At 52.4% G+C, this 19,136-nt stretch overlaps 1 protein-coding gene across 1 annotated transcript in view; it reads left to right on the top strand.

The window, feature by feature from the left end:
• The window catches only part of RHOT2 (ras homolog family member T2), a 38,525-nt gene extending 20,559 nt beyond the window's left edge, over positions 1 to 17,966 (top strand). Inside the window, exons 14-18 of the mRNA XM_060260857.1 lie at positions 5,567 to 5,697; positions 7,928 to 8,008; positions 12,284 to 12,406; positions 13,530 to 13,732; positions 17,493 to 17,966. Coding sequence (XP_060116840.1) covers positions 5,567 to 5,697; positions 7,928 to 8,008; positions 12,284 to 12,406; positions 13,530 to 13,732; positions 17,493 to 17,610 — 656 coding nt within the window. The 3' untranslated portion in view covers positions 17,611 to 17,966. The remainder of the gene's footprint in view (positions 1 to 5,566; positions 5,698 to 7,927; positions 8,009 to 12,283; positions 12,407 to 13,529; positions 13,733 to 17,492) is intronic.
• Positions 17,967 to 19,136: the final 1,170 nt, after the last annotated feature.

Here is a 19,136-nt window from a genome sequence, read left to right on the forward strand (position 1 = left end):
TAAGAGAGCTCTGGCTGACCCAAGGCCATTCCAGCAGGTGCAAGTGGAGGAGTGGGGAATCAAACCCGGTTCTCCCAGATAAGAGAGCTCTGGCTGACCCAAGGCCATTCCAGCAGCTGCAAGTGGAGGAGTGGGGAATCCAACCCGGTTCTCCCAGATAAGAGAGCTCTGGCTGACCCAAAGCCATTCCAGCAGCTGCAAATGGAGGAGTGGGGAATCAAACCCGGTTCTCCCAGATAAGAGCTCTGGCTGACCCAAGGCCATTCCAGCAGCTGCAAGTGGAGGAATGGGGGAATCCAACCCGGTTCTCCCAGATAAGAGAGCTCTGGCTGACCCAAGGCCATTCCAGCAGCTGCAAGTGGAGGAGTGGGGAATCCAACCCGGTTCTCCCAGATAAGAGAGCTCTGGCTGACCCAAGGCCATTCCAGCAGCTGCAAGTGGAGGAATGGGGGAATCAAACCCGGTTCTCCCAGATAAGAGCTCTGGCTGACCCAAGGCCATTTCAGCAGCTGCAAGTGGAGGAATGGGGGAATCAAACCTGGTTCTCCCAGATAAGAGCTCTGGCTGACCCAAGGCCATTCCAGCAGCTGCAAGTGGAGGAGTGGGGAATCAAACCCGGTTCTCCCAGATAAGAGAGCTCTGGCTGACCCAAGGCCATTCCAGCAGCTGCAAGTGGAGGAATGGGGGAATCAAACCCGGTTCTCCCAGATAAGAGCTCTGGCTGACCCAAGGCCATTCCAGCAAGTGCAAGTGGAGGAGTGGGGAATCCAACCCGGTTCTCCCAGATAAGAGAGCTCTGGCTGACCCAAGGCCATTCCAGCAGGTGCAAGTAGAGGAGTGGGGAATCCAACCCGGTTCTCCCAGATAAGAGAGCTCTGGCTGACCCAAGGCCATTCCAGCAGCTGCAAGTGGAGGAGTGGGGAATTAAACCCGGTTCTCCCAGATAAGAGAGCTCTGGCTGACCCAAGGCCATTCCAGCAGGTGCAAGTGGAGGAGTGGGGAATCCAACCCGGTTCTCCCAGATAAGAGAGCTCTGGCTGACCCAAGGCCATTCCAGCAGCTGCAAGTGGAGGAGTGGGGAATCCAACCCGTTTCTCCCAGATAAGAGAGCTCTGGCTGACCCAAGGCCATTCCAGCAGGTGCAAGTGGAGGAGTGGGGAATCAAACCCGGTTCTCCCAGATAAGAGAGCTCTGGCTGACCCAAGGCCATTCCAGCAGCTGCAAGTGGAGGAGTGGGGAATCAAACCCGGTTCTCCCAGATAAGAGAGCTCTGGCTGACCCAAGGCCATTCCAGCAGCTGTAAATGGAGGAGTGGGGAATCCAACCCGGTTCTCCCAGATAAGAGAGCTCTGGCTGACCCAAGGCCATTCCAGCAGCTGCAAGTGGAGGAATGGGGGAATCAAACCCGGTTCTCCCAGATAAGAGCTCTGGCTGACCCAAGGCCATTCCAGCAGCTGCAAGTGGAGGAGTGGGGAATCCAACCCGGTTCTCCCAGATAAGAGAGCTCTGGCTGACCCAAGGCCATTCCAGCAGCTGCAAGTGGAGGAATGGGGGAATCAAACCCGGTTCTCCCAGATAAGAGCTCTGGCTGACCCAAGGCCATTCCAGCAGGTGCAAGTGGAGGAGTGGGGAATCCAACCCGGTTCTCCCAGATAAGAGAGCTCTGGCTGACCCAAGGCCATTCCAGCAGGTGCAAGTGGAGGAGTGGGGAATCAAACCCGGTTCTCCCAGATAAGAGAGTTCTGGCTGACCCAAGACCATGCCAGCAGGTGCAAGTGGAGGAGTGGGGAATCCAACCCGGTTCTCCCAGATAAGAGAGCTCTGGCTGACCCAAGGCCATTCCAGCAGGTGCAAGTGGAGGAGTGGGGAATCAAACCCGGTTCTCCCAGATAAGAGAGCTATGGCTGACCCAAGGCCATTTCAGCAGCTCCAAGTGGAGGAGTGGGGAATCCAACCCGGTTCTCCCAGATAAGAGAGCTCTGGCTGACCCAAGGCCATTCCAGCAGGTGCAAGTGGAGGAGTGGGTAATCCAACCCGGTTCTCCCAGATAAGAGAGCTCTGGCTGACCCAAGGCCATTCCAGCAGGTGCAAGTGGAGGAGTGGGGAATCCAACCCGGTTCTCCCAGATAAGAGAGCTCTGGCTGACCCTAGGCCATTCCAGCAGGTGCAAGTGGAGGAGTGGGGAATCAAACCCGGTTCTCCCAGATAAGAGAGCTATGGCTGACCCAAGGCCATTTCAGCAGCTGCAAGTGGAGGAGTGGGGAATCCAACCCGGTTCTCCCAGATAAGAGAGCTCTGGCTGACCCAAGGCCATTCCAGCCGGTGCAAGTGGAGGAGTGGGGAATCCAACCCGGTTCTCCCAGATAAGAGAGCTCTGGCTGACCCAAGGCCATTCCAGCAGGTGCAAGTGGAGGAGTGGGGAATCAAACCCGGTTCTCCCAGATAAGAGAGCTCTGGCTGACCCAAGGCCATTCCAGCAGGTGCAAGTGGAGGAGTGGGGAATCAAACCCGGTTCTCCCAGATAAGAGAGCTATGGCTGACCCAAGGCCATTCCAGCAGGTGCAAGTGGAGGAGTGGGGAATCAAACCTGGTTCTCCCAGATAAGAGCTCTGGCTGACCCAAGGCCATTCCAGCAGGTGCAAGTGGAGGAGTGGGGAATCCAACCCGGTTCTCCCAGATAAGAGAGCTCTGGCTGACCCAAGGCCATTCCAGCAGGTGCAAGTGGAGGAGTGGGGAATCCAACCCGGTTCTCCCAGATAAGAGAGCTCTGGCTGACCCAAGGCCATTCCAGCAGGTGCAAGTGGAGGAGTGGGGAATCCAACCCGGTTCTCCCAGATAAGAGAGCTATGGCTGACCCAAGGCCATTTCAGCAGCTGCAAGTGGAGGAGTGGGGAATCCAACCCGGTTCTCCCAGATAAGAGAGCTCTGGCTGACCCAAGGCCATTCCAGCAGGTGCAAGTGGAGGAGTGGGGAATCCAACCCGGTTCTCCCAGATAAGAGAGCTCTGGCTGACCCAAGGCCATTCCAGCAGGTGCAAGTGGAGGAGTGGGGAATCCAACCCGGTTCTCCCAGATAAGAGAGCTCTGGCTGACCCAAGGCCATTCCAGCAGGTGCAAGTGGAGGAGTGGGGAATCCAACCCGGTTCTCCCAGATAAGAGAGCTCTGGCTGACCCAAGGCCATTCCAGCAGGTGCAAGTGGAGGAGTGGGGAATCCAACCCGGTTCTCCCAGATAAGAGAGCTCTGGCTGACCCAAGGCCATTCCAGCAGCTGCAAGTGGAGGAGTGGGGAATCCAACCCGGTTCTCCCAGATAAGAGAGCTCTGGCTGACCCAAGGCCATTCCAGCAGCTGCAAGTGGAGGAGTGGGGAATCCAACCCGGTTCTCCCAGATAAGAGAGCTCTGGCTGACCCAAGGCCATTCCAGCAGCTGCAAGTGGAGGAGTGGGGAATCCAACCCGGTTCTCCCAGATAAGAGAGCTATGGCTGACCCAAGGCCATTCCAGCAGCTGCAAGTGGAGGAGTGGGGAATCAAACCCGGTTCTCCGTACACTTAACCACTACACCAAACTGGCTCTCATCAATTAAAACAGCATCATAAAAGCAGGTATTGTCAATCACAGGCAACACGGTAAAGAATCATGCAAATATTGGCAGCAAAACCACGCAACAGCATGTAGACTAGCAGCTGTCAACACAACAAAAGCCACCGTGGTGATAAGACGTTGGGGAAGGCGATGGCTTTCACAGGACACCCGCTGGGTTAAAAGCTGGGTGAAAGAGCTCCATCTCGCATGTCCTGAAAAACCTGGATAAGTCCCACATGGCCTGGATCTCCAGCGGGAGTTCATTCCACCAGGTAGGAGCCCAACACCAAAAAGGCCCCGGCCCTCGTCAAAGCCAGTCAGGCATCTTTAGAGCCAGGGTTCACAAGAAGTTGTTGTGTAGCAGACCTAAGAACCCGGGGCAGGGGGTGGGGAGCTCATATCGGTAGAGGCAGTCCCGGATAATTCTCAAGTGGTGGATTCTAAGGTTTGTGCCATCACAGGTGAGTCACTCCCTAGCATTTGCCCTGTGATTGGGAGTGGATTCTTAGGTTCACGCCGTAACTTGTTCCTTATAGCATTTGCCCTGTAATTGGGAGGTGGCAGCATCTGTTTTGGCACCCTTCCTTTTCCTGATATCAGCAGGGTATGGCCAATGAGTCCCTGCTTCTGTGTTGAGAACAGAACAGAACTTGGTATTGGGGTGGGGGGGGGCAGCTGAGCAAAGGAACCAGAGAGCTGCCGAAACGAACCAGTCACCCGCGCTTGTCCATTGTTAGATTCAAGTCCAGTAGCCCCTTACAGATTCCAGTCCAGTAGCCCCTTACAGTAGCCCCATAAGACAACAATTGACTTCACAAAGGGAGCTCTGACTCTTTGAAGGGAGTCGCAAAGGGAACTCTGACTCGTAAGACAACAATTACAGTAATAGGATTGTTCTCTTAACAAGAATAAAGGCGACCCAAGCGGAGTGTCCTTTTTGTGCTTCAGTTATAAAAAGTTGTAGCAGGTTAGGAAACAGGCAGAGATTAGAGAAAAATGCAGCAGTGTCCTTCAGGAAACCAGTTTACAGGCTCTGTCACTCTGTTTCTCTCTCTCCTGGCTACCTGTTGTGTTCCGAGTTCGCTTCAAGGTGTTGGTATTGACTTTTAAAGCCCTTTATGGTCAGGGACCTGCCTATCTACGGGACCGCCTTTCTCCATATATTCCCCAGAGAGCACTGCGTTCAGGGGCAAAAAACTTACTGTCCGCCCCCGGACCAAAAGAAGTCAGGTTATGTGTGACAAGGTCTAGGGCTTTTTCGGTGGCAGCACCAGAGCTTTGGAATACCCTTCCGGAAGCCATAAGGGCCCTGCGGGATCTGTCTGCGTTCCGCAGGGCCTGTAAGACCGAATTGTTCAAGCAGGCCTTCGATGCTTGACGGAAAGAGGGCTGCCACCGGACATCACAGAGAATGCCGGTGATCACTGTTCGGAATTCAACGCCGCCTATATTGTACGGATGCAGCACTATAGAATGGTTTTTAAAATTGTAACCTGTTTTTAAAAATTGAAATATGTAAATATGGTTTTATATGTTTTATTGGTTTAACTGTATTGACATGATGTTGTGAGCCGCCCTGAGTCCGCTTGCGGAGAGGGCGGGATATAAGTTGAACGTAATAAAATAAATGAATAAATAAATAAATAATCTCCCCTTTCTGTCTTTCTCTATCCTCTCTCTCTCTCCCCTTTCTCTCTCTGTCTCTCTCGCTCCTCTCTCTTTGTTCGTTCCTCCTCCCATTTGAAGCTAAAAGTTCTTGAAACTTTCCACAACTCTTTTCCCATCACTGTTTCAACTTCAGTTTAGGAAACCCGGCCTAAGCGCCTTCAGTAAGCAAAGCTGCTTTCTCCCAAGAGAAGCAGCGTGACTTCCAGACTCCACAATCTGTGGTCTCAGGAATTGAGGCAGTAGGGTGTCTTCACCCAATAAGGCTTGTTGGCACTCTCGATCTCCTGTATTTTTCTCTGCTTTCTCTCGCACCAGTGACCCGGGAGAAAAGGACCGATTTGGAAAAGGGCCAGACGCATCGAAACGTTTTCCTGTGCAAAGTGATTGGGTCCCCGGGAGTCGGCAAGTCGGCCTTCCTTCAGAACTTCCTTGGGAGGAACCTGGTGGTGAGCCTCCGGCGTCCTTTTCTCGCTTTCCGTTTGCAGGGGTGAAGGAGACTTTAAGGCCTGCCCGTTTCCTCTGCCCTAGCTTGAAGGCCGAGACAAAAAAACTACTGCGCAAAAGGCTTATGAAAAACACACTAATGTATACACACAATCTCGTTAATCTCATAAGGCAATGTCAATTGCACGCATTCAAAAAACCTATCTCCGAACCGGCTGCTTTTACACCTGTCATATCTCCAGTTATTCAGAGTCACTTTCGCAGTCCACAACGCCGCGTTAGGCACGATCCAGACAAGATTCAAAAAGCCCAGGAACATGTGCCAAGAAGGAGAATGCCTTGCTTTTCATGCTGTTAAAGCGATAAGAATACTCACCGTATTGATCGGAACGGCTCCAGAGGGAACTTATGGGATACACTTCCCTGAGCTGGCGGAAGTGTCAAGAATCGGCTTATTTTGCTGCAAGAAGTTTCATCCCTGGGCTTTTTTTAATCTCGTCTGGATGGCGCCTAATGTAGTGCTGTGGACCGTGAAAGTGACTCTGAATACTTTCTGGAGATACTGGAGAGCCAGTTTGGTGTAGTGGTTATGTGTGCAGACTCTTATCTGGGAGAACCGGATTTGATTCCCCACTCCTCCACTTGCACCTGCTAGCATGGCCTTGGGTCAGCCATAGCTCTGGCAGAGGTTGTCCTTGAAAGGGCAGCTGCTGTGAGAGCCCTCTCCAGCCCCACCCACCTCACAGGGTGTCTGTTGTGGGAGAGGAAGGGAAAGGAGATTGTGAGCCGTTCTGAGACTCTTTGGAGTGGAGGGCGGGATATAAATCCAATATCTTCATCTACCTCACAGGGTGTCTGTTGTGGGGGAGGAAGGGAAAGGAGATTGTGAGCCGCTCTGAGACTCTTCGGAGTGGGAGGGCGGGATATAAATCCAATCTCTTCATCTACCTCACAGGGTGTCTGTTGTGGGGGAGGAAGGGAAAGGAGATTGTGAGCCGCTCTGAGACTCTTCGGAGTGGAGGGCGGGATATAAATCCAATCTCTTCATCTACCTCACAGGGTGTCTGTTGTGGGGGAGGAAGGGAAAGGAGATTGTGAGCCGCTCTGAGACTCTTCGGAGTGGAGGGCGGGATATAAATCCAATCTCTTCATCTACCTCACAGGGTGTCTGTTGTGGGGGGAGGAAGGTAAAGGAGATTGTGAGGCACTCCGAGACTCTTCGGAGTGGAGGGCGGGATATAAATCCAATATCTTCATCTACCTCACAGGGTGTCTGATGTGACGGAGGAAGATAAAGGAGATTGTGAGCCGCTCTGAGACTCTTCGGAGTGGAGGGCGGGATATAAATCCAATATCTTCATCTACCTCACAGGGTGTCTGTTGTGGGGGAGGAAGGGAAAGGAGATTGTGAGCCGCTCTGAGACTCTTCGGAGTGGAGGGCGGGATAGAAATCCAATATCTTCATCTACCTCACAGGGTGTCTGTTGTGGGGGAGGAAGGGAAAGGAGATTGTGAGCCGCTCTGAGACTCTTCAGAGTGGAGGGCGGGATATAAATCCAATATCTTCTTCTTCTGAATAATTGGAGGTATAACAGGTGTAAAACCAGCAGCTTCGGAGACGGACAGCATCGGTTTTTGGAATGTGTGCAATTGACGTTGTTTTTCGAAATCAACGAGATTGCGTGTATAAATGAGTGTATTTTTCATCAGCCTTTTGCACAGTAGTTTTTTTGGTTTCTGCTTGACACACTGTGTGTTCCTGTTGATTTTGCTAGCCTGGAGGCCAGCGGGACTGTGCCAGGGCTTTGAAGAAGAAAAAGATATTGGATTTATATCCCGCCCTCCACGCCGAATCTCAGAGTCTCAGAACGGCTCACAATCTTCCTCCCCCACAAACCTGTGAAGTGGGTGAGGCTGAGAGGGCTCTCACAGCAGATGCCCTTTCAAGGACAACTCCCGCGAGAGCTATGGCTGACCCAAGGCCATGCCAGCAGCCGCAAGTGGAGGAGTGGGGAATCAAACTCGGTTCTCCCCGATAAGAGTCTGCACACTTAACCACTACGCCAAACTGGCTCTCTTTGGGGTGCAACCTGAACAGACACCCCTTCTGGAACAGGCTCGCCCTGGGCTCCAGAGTCCAAGTCCATTTTGGAACCTTCAGAAGCCGTGACTTTACATATGGGCTTAGAGCAGCGAACCCCCTAAGTCTCCTGCGTTTCCTTCTGTCTCCAGGCCCAAAAGAAGTCCCCCGGTGGGCAGACGGCCTATACAATCAACACAGTGCAAGTCAACGGCCAAGAGAAGTATTTAATAGTAAGTCTAACAAAACGTAATGCATTTCCTTGTGTTTCTTACATCAGATCACAACCAATGTTCCCTCTAAGCTGAGTTTGTGTGATCTAGCTCACAGTTTTTTTTAGCCTCTGGCTCACACATTTGGTATGGTCTTACCTCAGCCTGCTCAGGGATGGCCCCAAAACAGACTAATTTATGCAGTCACTCACAGCTTTTATGCTCAGTACCTCACAAAGTGGAAAGTTCGTTCGCAAGACTCCACAGCTTAGAGGGAACACGGATCACAACAGCTGTTTTTTCAGCTAAATGCAGCGTTTTCTTTGCCGGCGGTAGTTTGTTGAACCAAGGGAGTCTGTTCAGCATAACAATTCTAGCTTTTTGGGGGGGAAGGATTGATATTAAATGCATCAGGTTCAGAGTTACTGAAATGTGTCCTGGTTCCGGGGAACGGTAGCTTTTGCGACGTGAGAGGCTGACGAAGAACTCCAGAGAGTGGGGTGGCGTTTTTAGCTCCGAGGCCCTCAAGGTGGGAGCGAGGGGCGAAAATTCCCAGCATGTCCAAAATGGAATTCGTGGATGGGATTCTGGAAAGGAGAGGAAGCTGTTGTGAGCTTGGGGTGTGTGGTGCTTTAATAGACCTTACCCTTATCTGTTTAAGACATTGTGCTCCATTCAAGCCCAGTCTGCAGTCTCTTGGGACTCCTGCCTTTTAAAAAGCCTGATTTCAAGGGCACACAATGCCATGCAGGTTCAGTGCTTCACTAGGAGCTTTTCTTAGGTACGAAGCATAAACAAATCACCAACAAGGTCTGGCAAGACAATATAGCTGGGGTGGCCACATTGTGGCTCGGGAACGCTTTCCCACATATCGTGTGGCTCTCGAAGCCCCGCCCCGCATCCCCACCCCGTCAGCCGGCTTGGAGAAGGCATTTCTCTCTTTGAATCACTTCTCTGTGCCGAGCCAGCTGGTGGCTTGGAGAATGCGTTTAAAGTTAAAGTTGCTTTCTTTCCACTTCTCCCTCCTCCCTCTCCCATCTCCCTCCCTCCCTCTCTCCCTTCCTCCCTCTCTCCCTCCCTCCCTTCCTCCCTCCCTCTCTCTCTCCCCCTTCCTCCCTCCCTCTCTCTCTCCCTTCCTCCCTCTCTCTCTCCCTTCCTCCCTCCCTCTCTCTCTCCCTCCCTCTCCCTCCCTCTCTCCCTCTTTCCCTCCCTCTTTCCCTCTTTCCCTCCCTCCCTCTCTCCCTTCCTCCCTCTCTCTCTCCCTTCCTCCCTCTCTCTCTCCCTTCCTCCCTCCCTCTCTCTCTCCCTCCCTCTCTCCCTCCCTCCCCCTTCCTCCCTCCCTCTCTCTCTCCCCCTTCCTCCCTCCCTCTCTCTCTCCCTTCCTCCCTTCTCTCTCCCTTCCTCCCTCCCTCTCTCCCTCCCTCCCTCCCTCCCCCTTCCTCCCTCCCCTCTCTCTCTCCCCCTTCCTCCCTCCCTCTCTCTCTCCCTCCCTCCCTCCCTCTCTCTCTCCCTTCCTCCCTTCTCTCTCCCTTCCTCCCTCCCTCTCTCCCTCCCTCCCTCCCTCCCCCTTCCTCCCTCCCTCTCTCTCTCCCCCTTCCTCCCTCCCTCTCTCTCTCCCTCCCTCCCTCTCTCCCTCTTTCCCTTCCTCCCTCCCTCCCTCCTTCTCTTGTGGTTCTCAAACATCTGACATTTATTCTATGTGGCTCTTATGTTAAGCAAGTTTGGCCACCCCTGCAATATAGCATTAAAGACAGCAGGCATCATATACCAATTCTCCGCCCTGTTATCCTCCTGCTTCTGTTGCAAAAGTCCTTTAGCATCTGCTATAAAGTCATAAGTACTCGGTATCCATTCCTCCTGCTTTCTTCTCGTCCTCGCCTTCTGTTGGCTGCGGGAATGAAAGTACTGTTTAAAAGCAGTATTTCTTGGCCTTTTGGCTATGATCAAGCGTAGTAGGCAGCTGTTGGTGTCAGGAAGACGGGGCCAATTTTAAAACCTACGTCCTGGATTTCTTTCAATAAAGCAAAGTTGACCAGGCTCTTCTGAAAGTTAACAAAACGACAGGTTGTTCATTTTCTTTGTGATCCATTAGCACTGCAGGCGAATTACCTAAAGGGCCCCTTGGGGAGGCTACCGTAATAAAGAATCTGCTCACTGCAGCGAAAACCGTCTTCACAGCCATGTAGGAGAGCAGACCACGCCCTCCGCCAATCCCCAGACGGGTTCCCAAAATAAGGACAGACACTGCAACGACTGGCCTGACCTATTTATAGCACAAACCACCTGGGGAACGAGACCCATTGATTGGAAAATGGCCGTCATCCATAATGTATTTGCGTGGCATTTTTAAAGATAATCTCAGCGCCGCGTGCGGTTGTCACAGACCGTTGTGTCATTGTTCGCGATATTGGCATCTTTAACCTATTTGAATGTCTCCTTTGGGAAGCCGGTTCAGGAAAATGCGTTTTCAATTTCTATCTCAAATGTCTTGTTACACAACCGGCATAGGGGTTGACACCATCGTGGGTGGTTGAGTCACCAGATAAGGAAGGCTGACCTGACCAGATTGTGGCAGCTTTGGTAGCAGAGTAGAAAAGGGCAACCAGTTTGAGCCAGTTTGGTGTAGTGGTTAAGTGTGCAGACTCTTATCTGGGAGAACCGGGTTTGATTCCCCACTTCTCCACTTGCACCTGCTAGCATGGCCTTGGGTCAGCCATAGCTCTCTGGCAGAGGTTGTCCTTGAAAGGGCAGCTGCTGTGAGAGCCCTCTCCAGCCCCACCCACCTCACAAGGTGTCTGTTGTGCGGGAGGAAGGTAAAGGAGATTATGAGCTGCTCTGAGACTCTTTGGAGTGGAGGGTGGGATATAAATCCAATATCTTCAACTACCTCACAGGGTGTCTGTTGTGTGTGGGTGGGGGGAAGGTAAAGGAGATTGTGAGCTGCTCTGAGACTCTTTGGAGTGGAGGGCGGGATATAAGTCCAATATCTTCACCTGCCTCACAGGGTGTCTGTTGTGGGGGAGGAAGGTAAAGGAGATTGTGAGCCACCCTGAGACTCTTCAGAGTGGAGGGCGGGATATAAATCCAATATCTTCATCTACCTCACAGGGTGTCTGTTGTGGGGGAGGAAGATAAAGGAGATTGTGAGCCATTCGGAGACTCTTTGGAGTGGAGGGCGGGATATAAATCCAATATCTTCTTCAACCATGTCTGTTCACGTGTCCCCCCCCCCCTTTCCGTTTGTGAGCCCTGCTTATTGTCTTCCCCCTAGAGGGGCAGGAAATCTGGTTGACCATGGTGGGAAATGGGATGCTGGATTAGAGAGACACCGCTCCCTCCACCCAGGATACAATCCAGCAAGGCTTTTCTTAAGTTTGTGACCTAAGTCCTTACCCTGAGAAGCATGCTGCCTATACGAGGGAGAGAACAGAGGAACAAAAAAGGTGGTAAAGGTGCGGTGTAGACCTGGGGTGTCAAACTCATTTGTTATGAGAGCCGGATCTGACATAAATGAGACTTTGTCAGGCCGGGTCATGCTGTGTTGGGCTGGGCCATGTGTGTACCTGTTTCAGATTAGGTAGCTGAGATATAAACTTCACATAGAAGCAGACAATTAAATATTTTTTAAAAAAAATACAATTAAATACAATTAAATATTTTTTTTAAAAAAACCCTTAAAATAAAAACATGCTTAAAACATTAGCCCTTGTTGGTCTTAAAGGTGCTTTCTTTGTATTTCTCCCATGGGATCCAGGGAGCTGGGTTATGGAAGCTCTGGCTCTTTCCTTCCTTTCCCAGGGGACCAGGAAGGGGAGGAGCCTCAGCCAATAGAAGAGAGGCTCAGCTTAGTTATTCTGCTGTGTGATTAAGAGAGCTTGGCAAAGCAAGCTCTCTCTCCTCCCTAAAGGAGGAGCCTCTGCCAATGGAGAAAATAGAGGCTTTGCTCTGTAGCTCCTGTGCAGTTGAGCAAGCCTGGCAAAGCAAGCTGTGATGCAGAAGGAAGCAAATGACAGCCAGTTGCTCAGAGGCCTGTTAGGAGCCCTCCGGGGGCCTGATTCGGCCCCCGGGTTGCATGTTTGACACCCCTGGTGTAGACGGCAGGGCCATAGGTAACAATTCAGAGAATCACACCCAGCATTTGCAGATTATCACTTGACAGTGGATACACACTTGGGGATTTCTGTCACAAGAGAAACAATCGTATTCCCCCCTTTTTTCACAGTAAGCTATTGAGGAATATTTAAAAAGCCAGAAAATTGTGTATGGAGAGGGTGATCTCCTTTGATTTCTCCCCAGCTGCAGGAGATGGAGGCAGAGGTGGAGTTCACAAAGGTGTCCGATGCCTCTTGCGACGTAGCCTGCTTGCTGTACGACGCGACAGACTACAAGTCTTTCAACTACTGTGCCAGTATTTATAAGGTAATCTTGCATCCCCTTTCCGCCAGCTTGGGGGGGTGGGGATGAGCGTCTCCTCTGATTCGTGCAAACCGAACCCAAGTTCCAGGTTAAGCATCTGGGGCAGAGGTCCATCAATGGCTATTAACCTCAAGGTATAGAGGGAACACTGGGGCAGGGACGCTCCGCATTCTTGGTGCTTGGGCGGGACCACAGTGGCAGGGCTTCTGGAGCAGCAGCCCTTCTGGTTGGCCTTCTCATGGCATCCGGGTTTTTTTGGCCACTGTGTGACACAGAACGTTGGACTGGATGGGCCTGATCCAACATGACTTCTCTTATGTCTGGAGCAATGATGCTGTATATTCTTGGTGCTTGGGGGCGTGGGAGGGCTTCTGGAGTTCTGATCCTGCTGGTGGACCTCTTGATGGCACCAGGGTTTTGGCCACTGTGTGACTGAGTGTTGGGTTGGATGGGCTATTGGCCTGATCCTACATGTATTCTCTTATGTTACTATGTCTTGGGCAGTGATGCTCTGGACTCTTGGTGCTTGGGGGGCACAGTGGGAGGGCTTCTGGAGTTCTGGCCCCACTGGTGGACCTCCTGATTGCACCTGGATTTTGGCCACTGTGTGTCACAGAGTGTTGGATTGGATGGCCCCACTCGTGGACCTACTGATTGCAGCTGGGTTTTGGCCACTGTGTGTCACAGAGTATTGGATTGGATGGCCCCACTGGTGGACCTCTTGATGGCACTTGGGTTTTTTGACCACTGTGTGACACAGAATGTTGGACTGGATGGGCCATTGGCCTGATCCAACATGGCTTCTCTTATGTTCCTATGTTTGAGGAGTGATGTTCTGTCTTCTTGGTGCTGTGGGGGGCACAATATGAGGACTTCTGGAGTTCTGGCTTGCTGGTGGATCTCCTGATAGCCCCTGGGTTTTGGCCACTGTTGGACTGGATGGGCCATTGGCCAGATCCAACATGGCTTCCCTTATCTTCTTACGAGCTATGAGAACTGTGGGCTCTGGCTGTTCCCAGGAAAGACGTCAGTTGAGTGGACAGGGAGCGATTCGATCCTTTGGCAGCCCACTCACAGAGGATGCCCATCTTAAGAAGTAACCCCCCCTTATCTCTCCCTTCTGCAGCAACACTACATGGACGGCCAGATCCCTTGCCTCTTCGTGGCCGCCAAGTCGGATCTACCGCAGACGTCGCCACTACGGGGCTTCTCGCCAGCCGAGTTCTGCTACAAGCACCGCCTCCCGCCGCCACTCCATTTCACCTGCAATGCCCACGGTGCCCCCAACTCCGCCATCTATGCCAAGCTGGCCACAGCCGCTACCTTCCCGTTAGTACCTTTCTGACCCCTCTCACGCGAGCAGCACTGGGCTTTGGGCATGCCGCTCGGGACAAATGGAGAACTTTCGGTGCTTGAAACACCAGGTGGAAACATACGAATTTGCTACTATTTCAGGCTATCCAAAACCAGACGCCTGGAGGCAGACAAAGGCATCCTCTCCCAGTCTAGCCAGGGAAGAGATCTGTGCCTGCTGCGTGATTATCAGAAGTGGATGTTGCAAGGCATCGCAAAGGGGGCTGCTGGCTCAGTGGCAGAGCTCCTGCCTGGCATCCAGAAGGCCCCTGGTTCAATCCCCGCCTTCGCCAATTAAAGGCGTCTCGTGCGGTGGAGAAGAGAGGGCTGGGGCTGAGCACCCACCACAGTCGCTGCCGATTGGAGTGGTCTGCTCTGAACTAAATAGACCAATACTTTGGCTTGATATTGGGCCATTTTGTGTGTTCCAGCGGTTAAGAACATAAACAGAGCCTGCTGGATCAGGCCAGTGGTCCCTCTTGTTCAGCCTCCTATCTCACACAGGGAGCAGCCCGTTTCTCTGGAGGGCCAACAGCAAGGCAGAGAGGCTGAGGCCTTCTTAAGAGCATCAGAAGAGCCCTGCTGGATCAGACCGGTGGTCCATGTAGTCCAGCTTTCCGGCTCTCACAGTGGCCGACCAGTTCCTCTGGAGGGCCAGCAACAGGGCAGAGAGACTGAGGCCTTCTTAAGAGCATCAGAAGAGCCCTGCTGGATCAGACCAGTGAAGGTCCATCTAGTCCAGCCTCCTGTCTCACACAGGGGCCAACCAGTTCCTCTGCATAGCCAACCACAGGGCATAGAGACTGAGGCCTTCCTTTGATAAGAACATCAGAAGAGCCTTGCTGAATCAGACTAGGGTCCATCTAGTCCAGCATCCTGTCTCATACCAGTTCCCCTGGAGGTCCAACTACAGGGCAGAGAGGTTGAGGCTTTCCCCAGTAAGAGCATCAAAGGATCAGACCAGGGAGGGTCCAAATAGTCCAGCCTCTTGACTCACACAGTGGCCAACCAGTTCCTTTGGAGGACCAACAACAGGGCAGAGAGGCAGAGGCCTTCCTCTGATGCTGCCTCCTGGCTCTGGGATTAAGAGGCTTGGTGCATCTGAATGTAGAGGTTCCCCTCAGTCACCATGGTTAATAGCCACTATCGCTCCCCTCCCATCTATTTTTCCTTCCTTCCTTCCTTCCTTCCTTTCCGCCTTCCTTCCTTTCCGCCTTCCTTCCTTCCTTCCCGCCTTCCTTCCTTCCTTCCCTCCTTCCCGCCTTCCTTCCTTCCCGCCTGCCTTCCTTCCTTCCTTCCTTCCTTCCTTCCCGCCTTCCTTCCTTCCTTCCTTCCCGCCTTCCTTCCTTCCTTCCTTCCTTCCTTCCTTCCTTCCTTCCTTCCTTCCTTCCTTCCTTCCTTCCTTCCTTCCTTCCTTCCTTCCCTCCTTCCTTCCTTCCTTCCTTCCTTCCTTCCCACCTTCCTTCCCGCCTTCCTTCCCGCCTTCCTTCCTTCCTTCCCGCCTTCCTTCCTTCCTTCCTTCCCGCCTTCCTTCCTTCCTTCCTTCCTTCCTTCCTTCCTTCCTTCCTTCCTTCCTTCCTTCCTTCCTTCCTTCCTTCCTTCCTTCCTTCCTTCCTCCCTCCCTCCCTCCCTCCCTCCCTCCCTCCCTCCCTCCCTCCCTCCCTCCCTTCCCGCCTTCCTTCCTTCCCGCCTTCCTTCCTTCCTCCCTTCCCGCCTTCCTTCCTTCCTCCCTTCCCGCCTTCCTTCCTTCCTTCCTTCCTTCCTTCCTTCCTTCCTTCCTTCCTTCCTTCCTTCCTTCCTTCCTTCCTTCCTTCCTTCCTTCCTTCCTTCCTTCCTTCCTTCCTGCCTTGTGGCTCTCAGACATCTGACATTCCTGTCTTGCAGCTCTCAAACATCAGATGTTTGTTCTACGTGGCTCTTCCATGAAGGAAGTTCAGCCACCCTTGATCCAGCCGATTTCCCTAACCTGTCGAGCCCCCGGCTTCTGCCGGCTGGCAGAGAGGTGAGCCCTTCCCCCCACAGAGGGCCAGAAATCCATTATTTATACTCGGCTAAACCCAAAAGGGCAGGGGAGAGAGAGCCAGTCCTGAGCCTTCCGTTGAAAAGCTTTATTTATTTATACAGCCTTTCTTTCATTCTGCCTAATGCACATGACCCTGCGAAGATGAAGCAGTGGGAGACGTGCAACGAAAGGCTAGTTGCGGCGGCCGGGGGGGGGGGCAACCCCTCCTAGAATAGTGTCTTTTCTCCTTTTATAAAATCTATTTTCATCTTCTTCCCTAATGTTTACCTTTTCCTTGGCTGGGTGCATAAAGCAGGGTGGGTAAAGGGAACAGGTATAGGCAGGGCTTTTTTGTAGCAGGAGCTCCTTTGCATATTAGGCCACACACCCCTGATGTAGCCAATCCTCCAAGAGCTTACAGGGCTCTTCCTACAGGGTTTATTGTAAGCTCCAGGACGATTGGCTACATCAAGGGAGTGTAGCCTAATATGCAAAGGAATTCGTGCTGCAAAAAAAAAAAAAAACCAAACCCCCTTTGTGTAGAGATGTGTGCATCAAAGCTGAAAAAGGGGGGAGTGTCCCCACCCCAGCTTCTTTTCCGAGTTGGGTTTGACCACTTTCCACCAAGTAAAGGCGGCCCGTGAGCCTCCTCCGGCTTTCAGACCACTGGACAGTTGTCTGGGAACATCAGCTGGAAGGCCTCTGCTTCTCAAAATGGGAGGCATAAGGATATAAGAAGAGCTTTGCAGGATCGTGCCAGATATTCTTCCCGTTTTACACGGACGCCAGGCAGCTTGCTAGGCGGCCAGACAAGCAGGGCGTGGAGGCTGCCGCAGCTTGCCTTCAGTCACACAGAGAAGATCCTCGTGCTGTGGAGGTAGCTGCTGCCCAAACTGTTTTTCAAAAAGGCCTTGCTGGGCAAAAGTCTCACCCTGCCGTGCCCTGAAAACACCTGGCAGGCGCCAGAAAAGCTGCTGGCAAGCGTCCTGGGGCATCATGTCATAAACCCCTGTCTTAAACCAGGAGTCAAACATCTGGCCCATCGTGTCATAAACCCCTGCCTTAAACCAGGAGTGTCAAACATCTGGCTAATCAGACCCCCGATCAACTGGCTGTCATCTGCTTCCTTCTCCCTCTCTCACTTCCTTCTGTGTAACAGCTTGTTTTGCAAGACTTCCTCAATTGACCGGAGCTGCAGAGCAAAAACTTCATTTTCTCCATTGGCTGAGGCTCCTCCCTTGGGGAGGAGGGCGAGGAGAAAGAGCTTGCTTTGTCAGGCTGTCACAATCACACAGCAGAGCTACTGAGCCCAGCCTTCTATTGGCTGAGGCTCCTCCCCATCCTGGTCCCCTGGGGAAGGAAGGAAAGAGCCGGAACTTCCTTTGCCCAGTTCCCTGGATCCCATGGCAGAAATACAAAAAAAGCACCTTTAAGACCAATGAGTGCTAACATTTTAAGGATGTTTTAAGTTTTTTAAAATATATATATTTGTGTTCTTTATAAAATTTATATTTCTGCTACCTAATCTTAAACAGGTACACACATGGCCCGGCCCAGCATAGCTCGGCCCAACAAGGTCTCATTTATGTCAGATCCGGCCCTCATAACAAATGAGTCCGACACCCCTGCTTTAGACCGAGTGGAGGTTCTTTCTCTCCACGGCCGGAGAACACGTCGATTTCGATCTTCGTCTCTCCACCCTCCTTCTGAGATCCTGTCTGTCTTGTCTTCCAGGCACCTGAACGACATCGACTTGGGAGCCGCCTCCTTCTGGATCCGGGTGGCCTTGGGGGCCACGGTGGCCGCCGTGGTCGGGGTCACTCTCTACAAGGCCATGGCAAAGAACAAGTGATAGAAGAAAGGGAGCTGGAGCCCTCCACTGTTCCTCTGCCCGTCTCGGGAAAAAACGGCTTCGTTTCTCCCGGACGAGAGGGAGAAATGGGGAGGGAGAACTTGATGGGAACTGGAAGAACTAACTCATTTCCCCTACCCCCCCTCCCTTTCCTCCGCACCACCGCGGTGGGAGCAGGAAGACCACCCTAGCACCAGCAGAAATAGCCAACGAGTCGTGCTGCTGGCGGGGGCAGAGGCTCGTCTTCATTTCCATCTCCCCTGTATCTTTCCCACACTCAGGGAGTGCCCCCCATACACAACCTTACCAGCGCTTCAGGTACCCCGTAATACACTCTGCTGCTAGACGCATCTCGAGGCCAGCCTTCCTTTAATTTATTTTGAGTTTTCCTCCTTTTATTTTTAAACCACATCCGAAGATCTTCGAAGCGAGGCGGTTGCCGTGTTTCAACAAAGCAGGTGTGTGTGCGTTTTTTGTTTTTTAAAATGTTTTAAGGTTGCTCCAGGCCTTGAGAAACAGGATGTGTTGTTCAGCTGTATCGGGCTGCCGCCACGGGATTCTCTCCTAAACTTCAAATTTTGTAGGGAAGAGGCCATTTTGTGCACACAGCCACGAACTCTGGAAGGCTGAAGCTTTGTGGGACGTTTTCAGAGGATTCTCAAAGGGTTTCGCATGGGGTTGTGGTTTCCACTGCTTAAATGGAGGCCTTTACGGGAACACAAATGACAAAGCATGTGCACCTCAGGCATCCCTCTGTTGGTACTAATGTCCTGCGTCACATTCCCTTTGGGTAGTCGCGCCGGGCCTCGTCGCTGTGGTGATTTTGAAGCCCCTCGTAGCCCTGATTCTCTTGGGCAAGGCTAAAGCAGGCAGTCTGAGGCCTCGAGCGGCCTACTGCGGGGCTAAAACCTGCAGAGGGAGCACTGGACCGTTGCTAAGCAACCACCCACTCCTTCCATCGTGTCGGCTGCTTCTGCCCACCGTAGGCCGGGTTTCAGTTTCAGGTCTTCTGGGGTGTTGGCAAGGACAGTTCCCATGGTGGAGAAAGGGGAGTAGTGGGGTACACCTCCCCTCCCCAAGTACACTTGGTCAATGTTTGAATAGTTGTCTCCCATGTGCTCACTTTTCAGACACTTTTGCGCTTTCGGCTGCAGCTTGGCACACAGATCTGAACGGGAGATGCTCACCTCTGAGGCAGCCATAAATTATATCTGCTGAATTTCTGTGCGTCCGGATGCTTGTTAAAGGTGCAAGAACTGAACCGTGACAATGGTGTGCGGGGGGCATACATCCAGCCAGTAGGTTTGTGCAGTGGTTGCTGCAGTCCCAGGGTCCCGCTCCGGTCTCCTGTGTATAGACGGTTGTGTAAATATGTACATGATAGAAGGAAATAACGCCAATGCTTTCCTTGGGCTGCTCAGCTCCAATTAAAAAGGGACGTCTTCAAAGGCAGGTTCGCTACGCTTCGTCCTTACGGCAGCTGGTTAAAGGCCTTTCTGTCCGGGGTCACACAGAGAGTAGTTGTG

Source organism: Heteronotia binoei, chromosome 20 (genome assembly GCF_032191835.1).
Source record: "Heteronotia binoei isolate CCM8104 ecotype False Entrance Well chromosome 20, APGP_CSIRO_Hbin_v1, whole genome shotgun sequence".
Classification (NCBI taxonomy): Eukaryota; Metazoa; Chordata; class Lepidosauria; order Squamata; family Gekkonidae; genus Heteronotia; species Heteronotia binoei.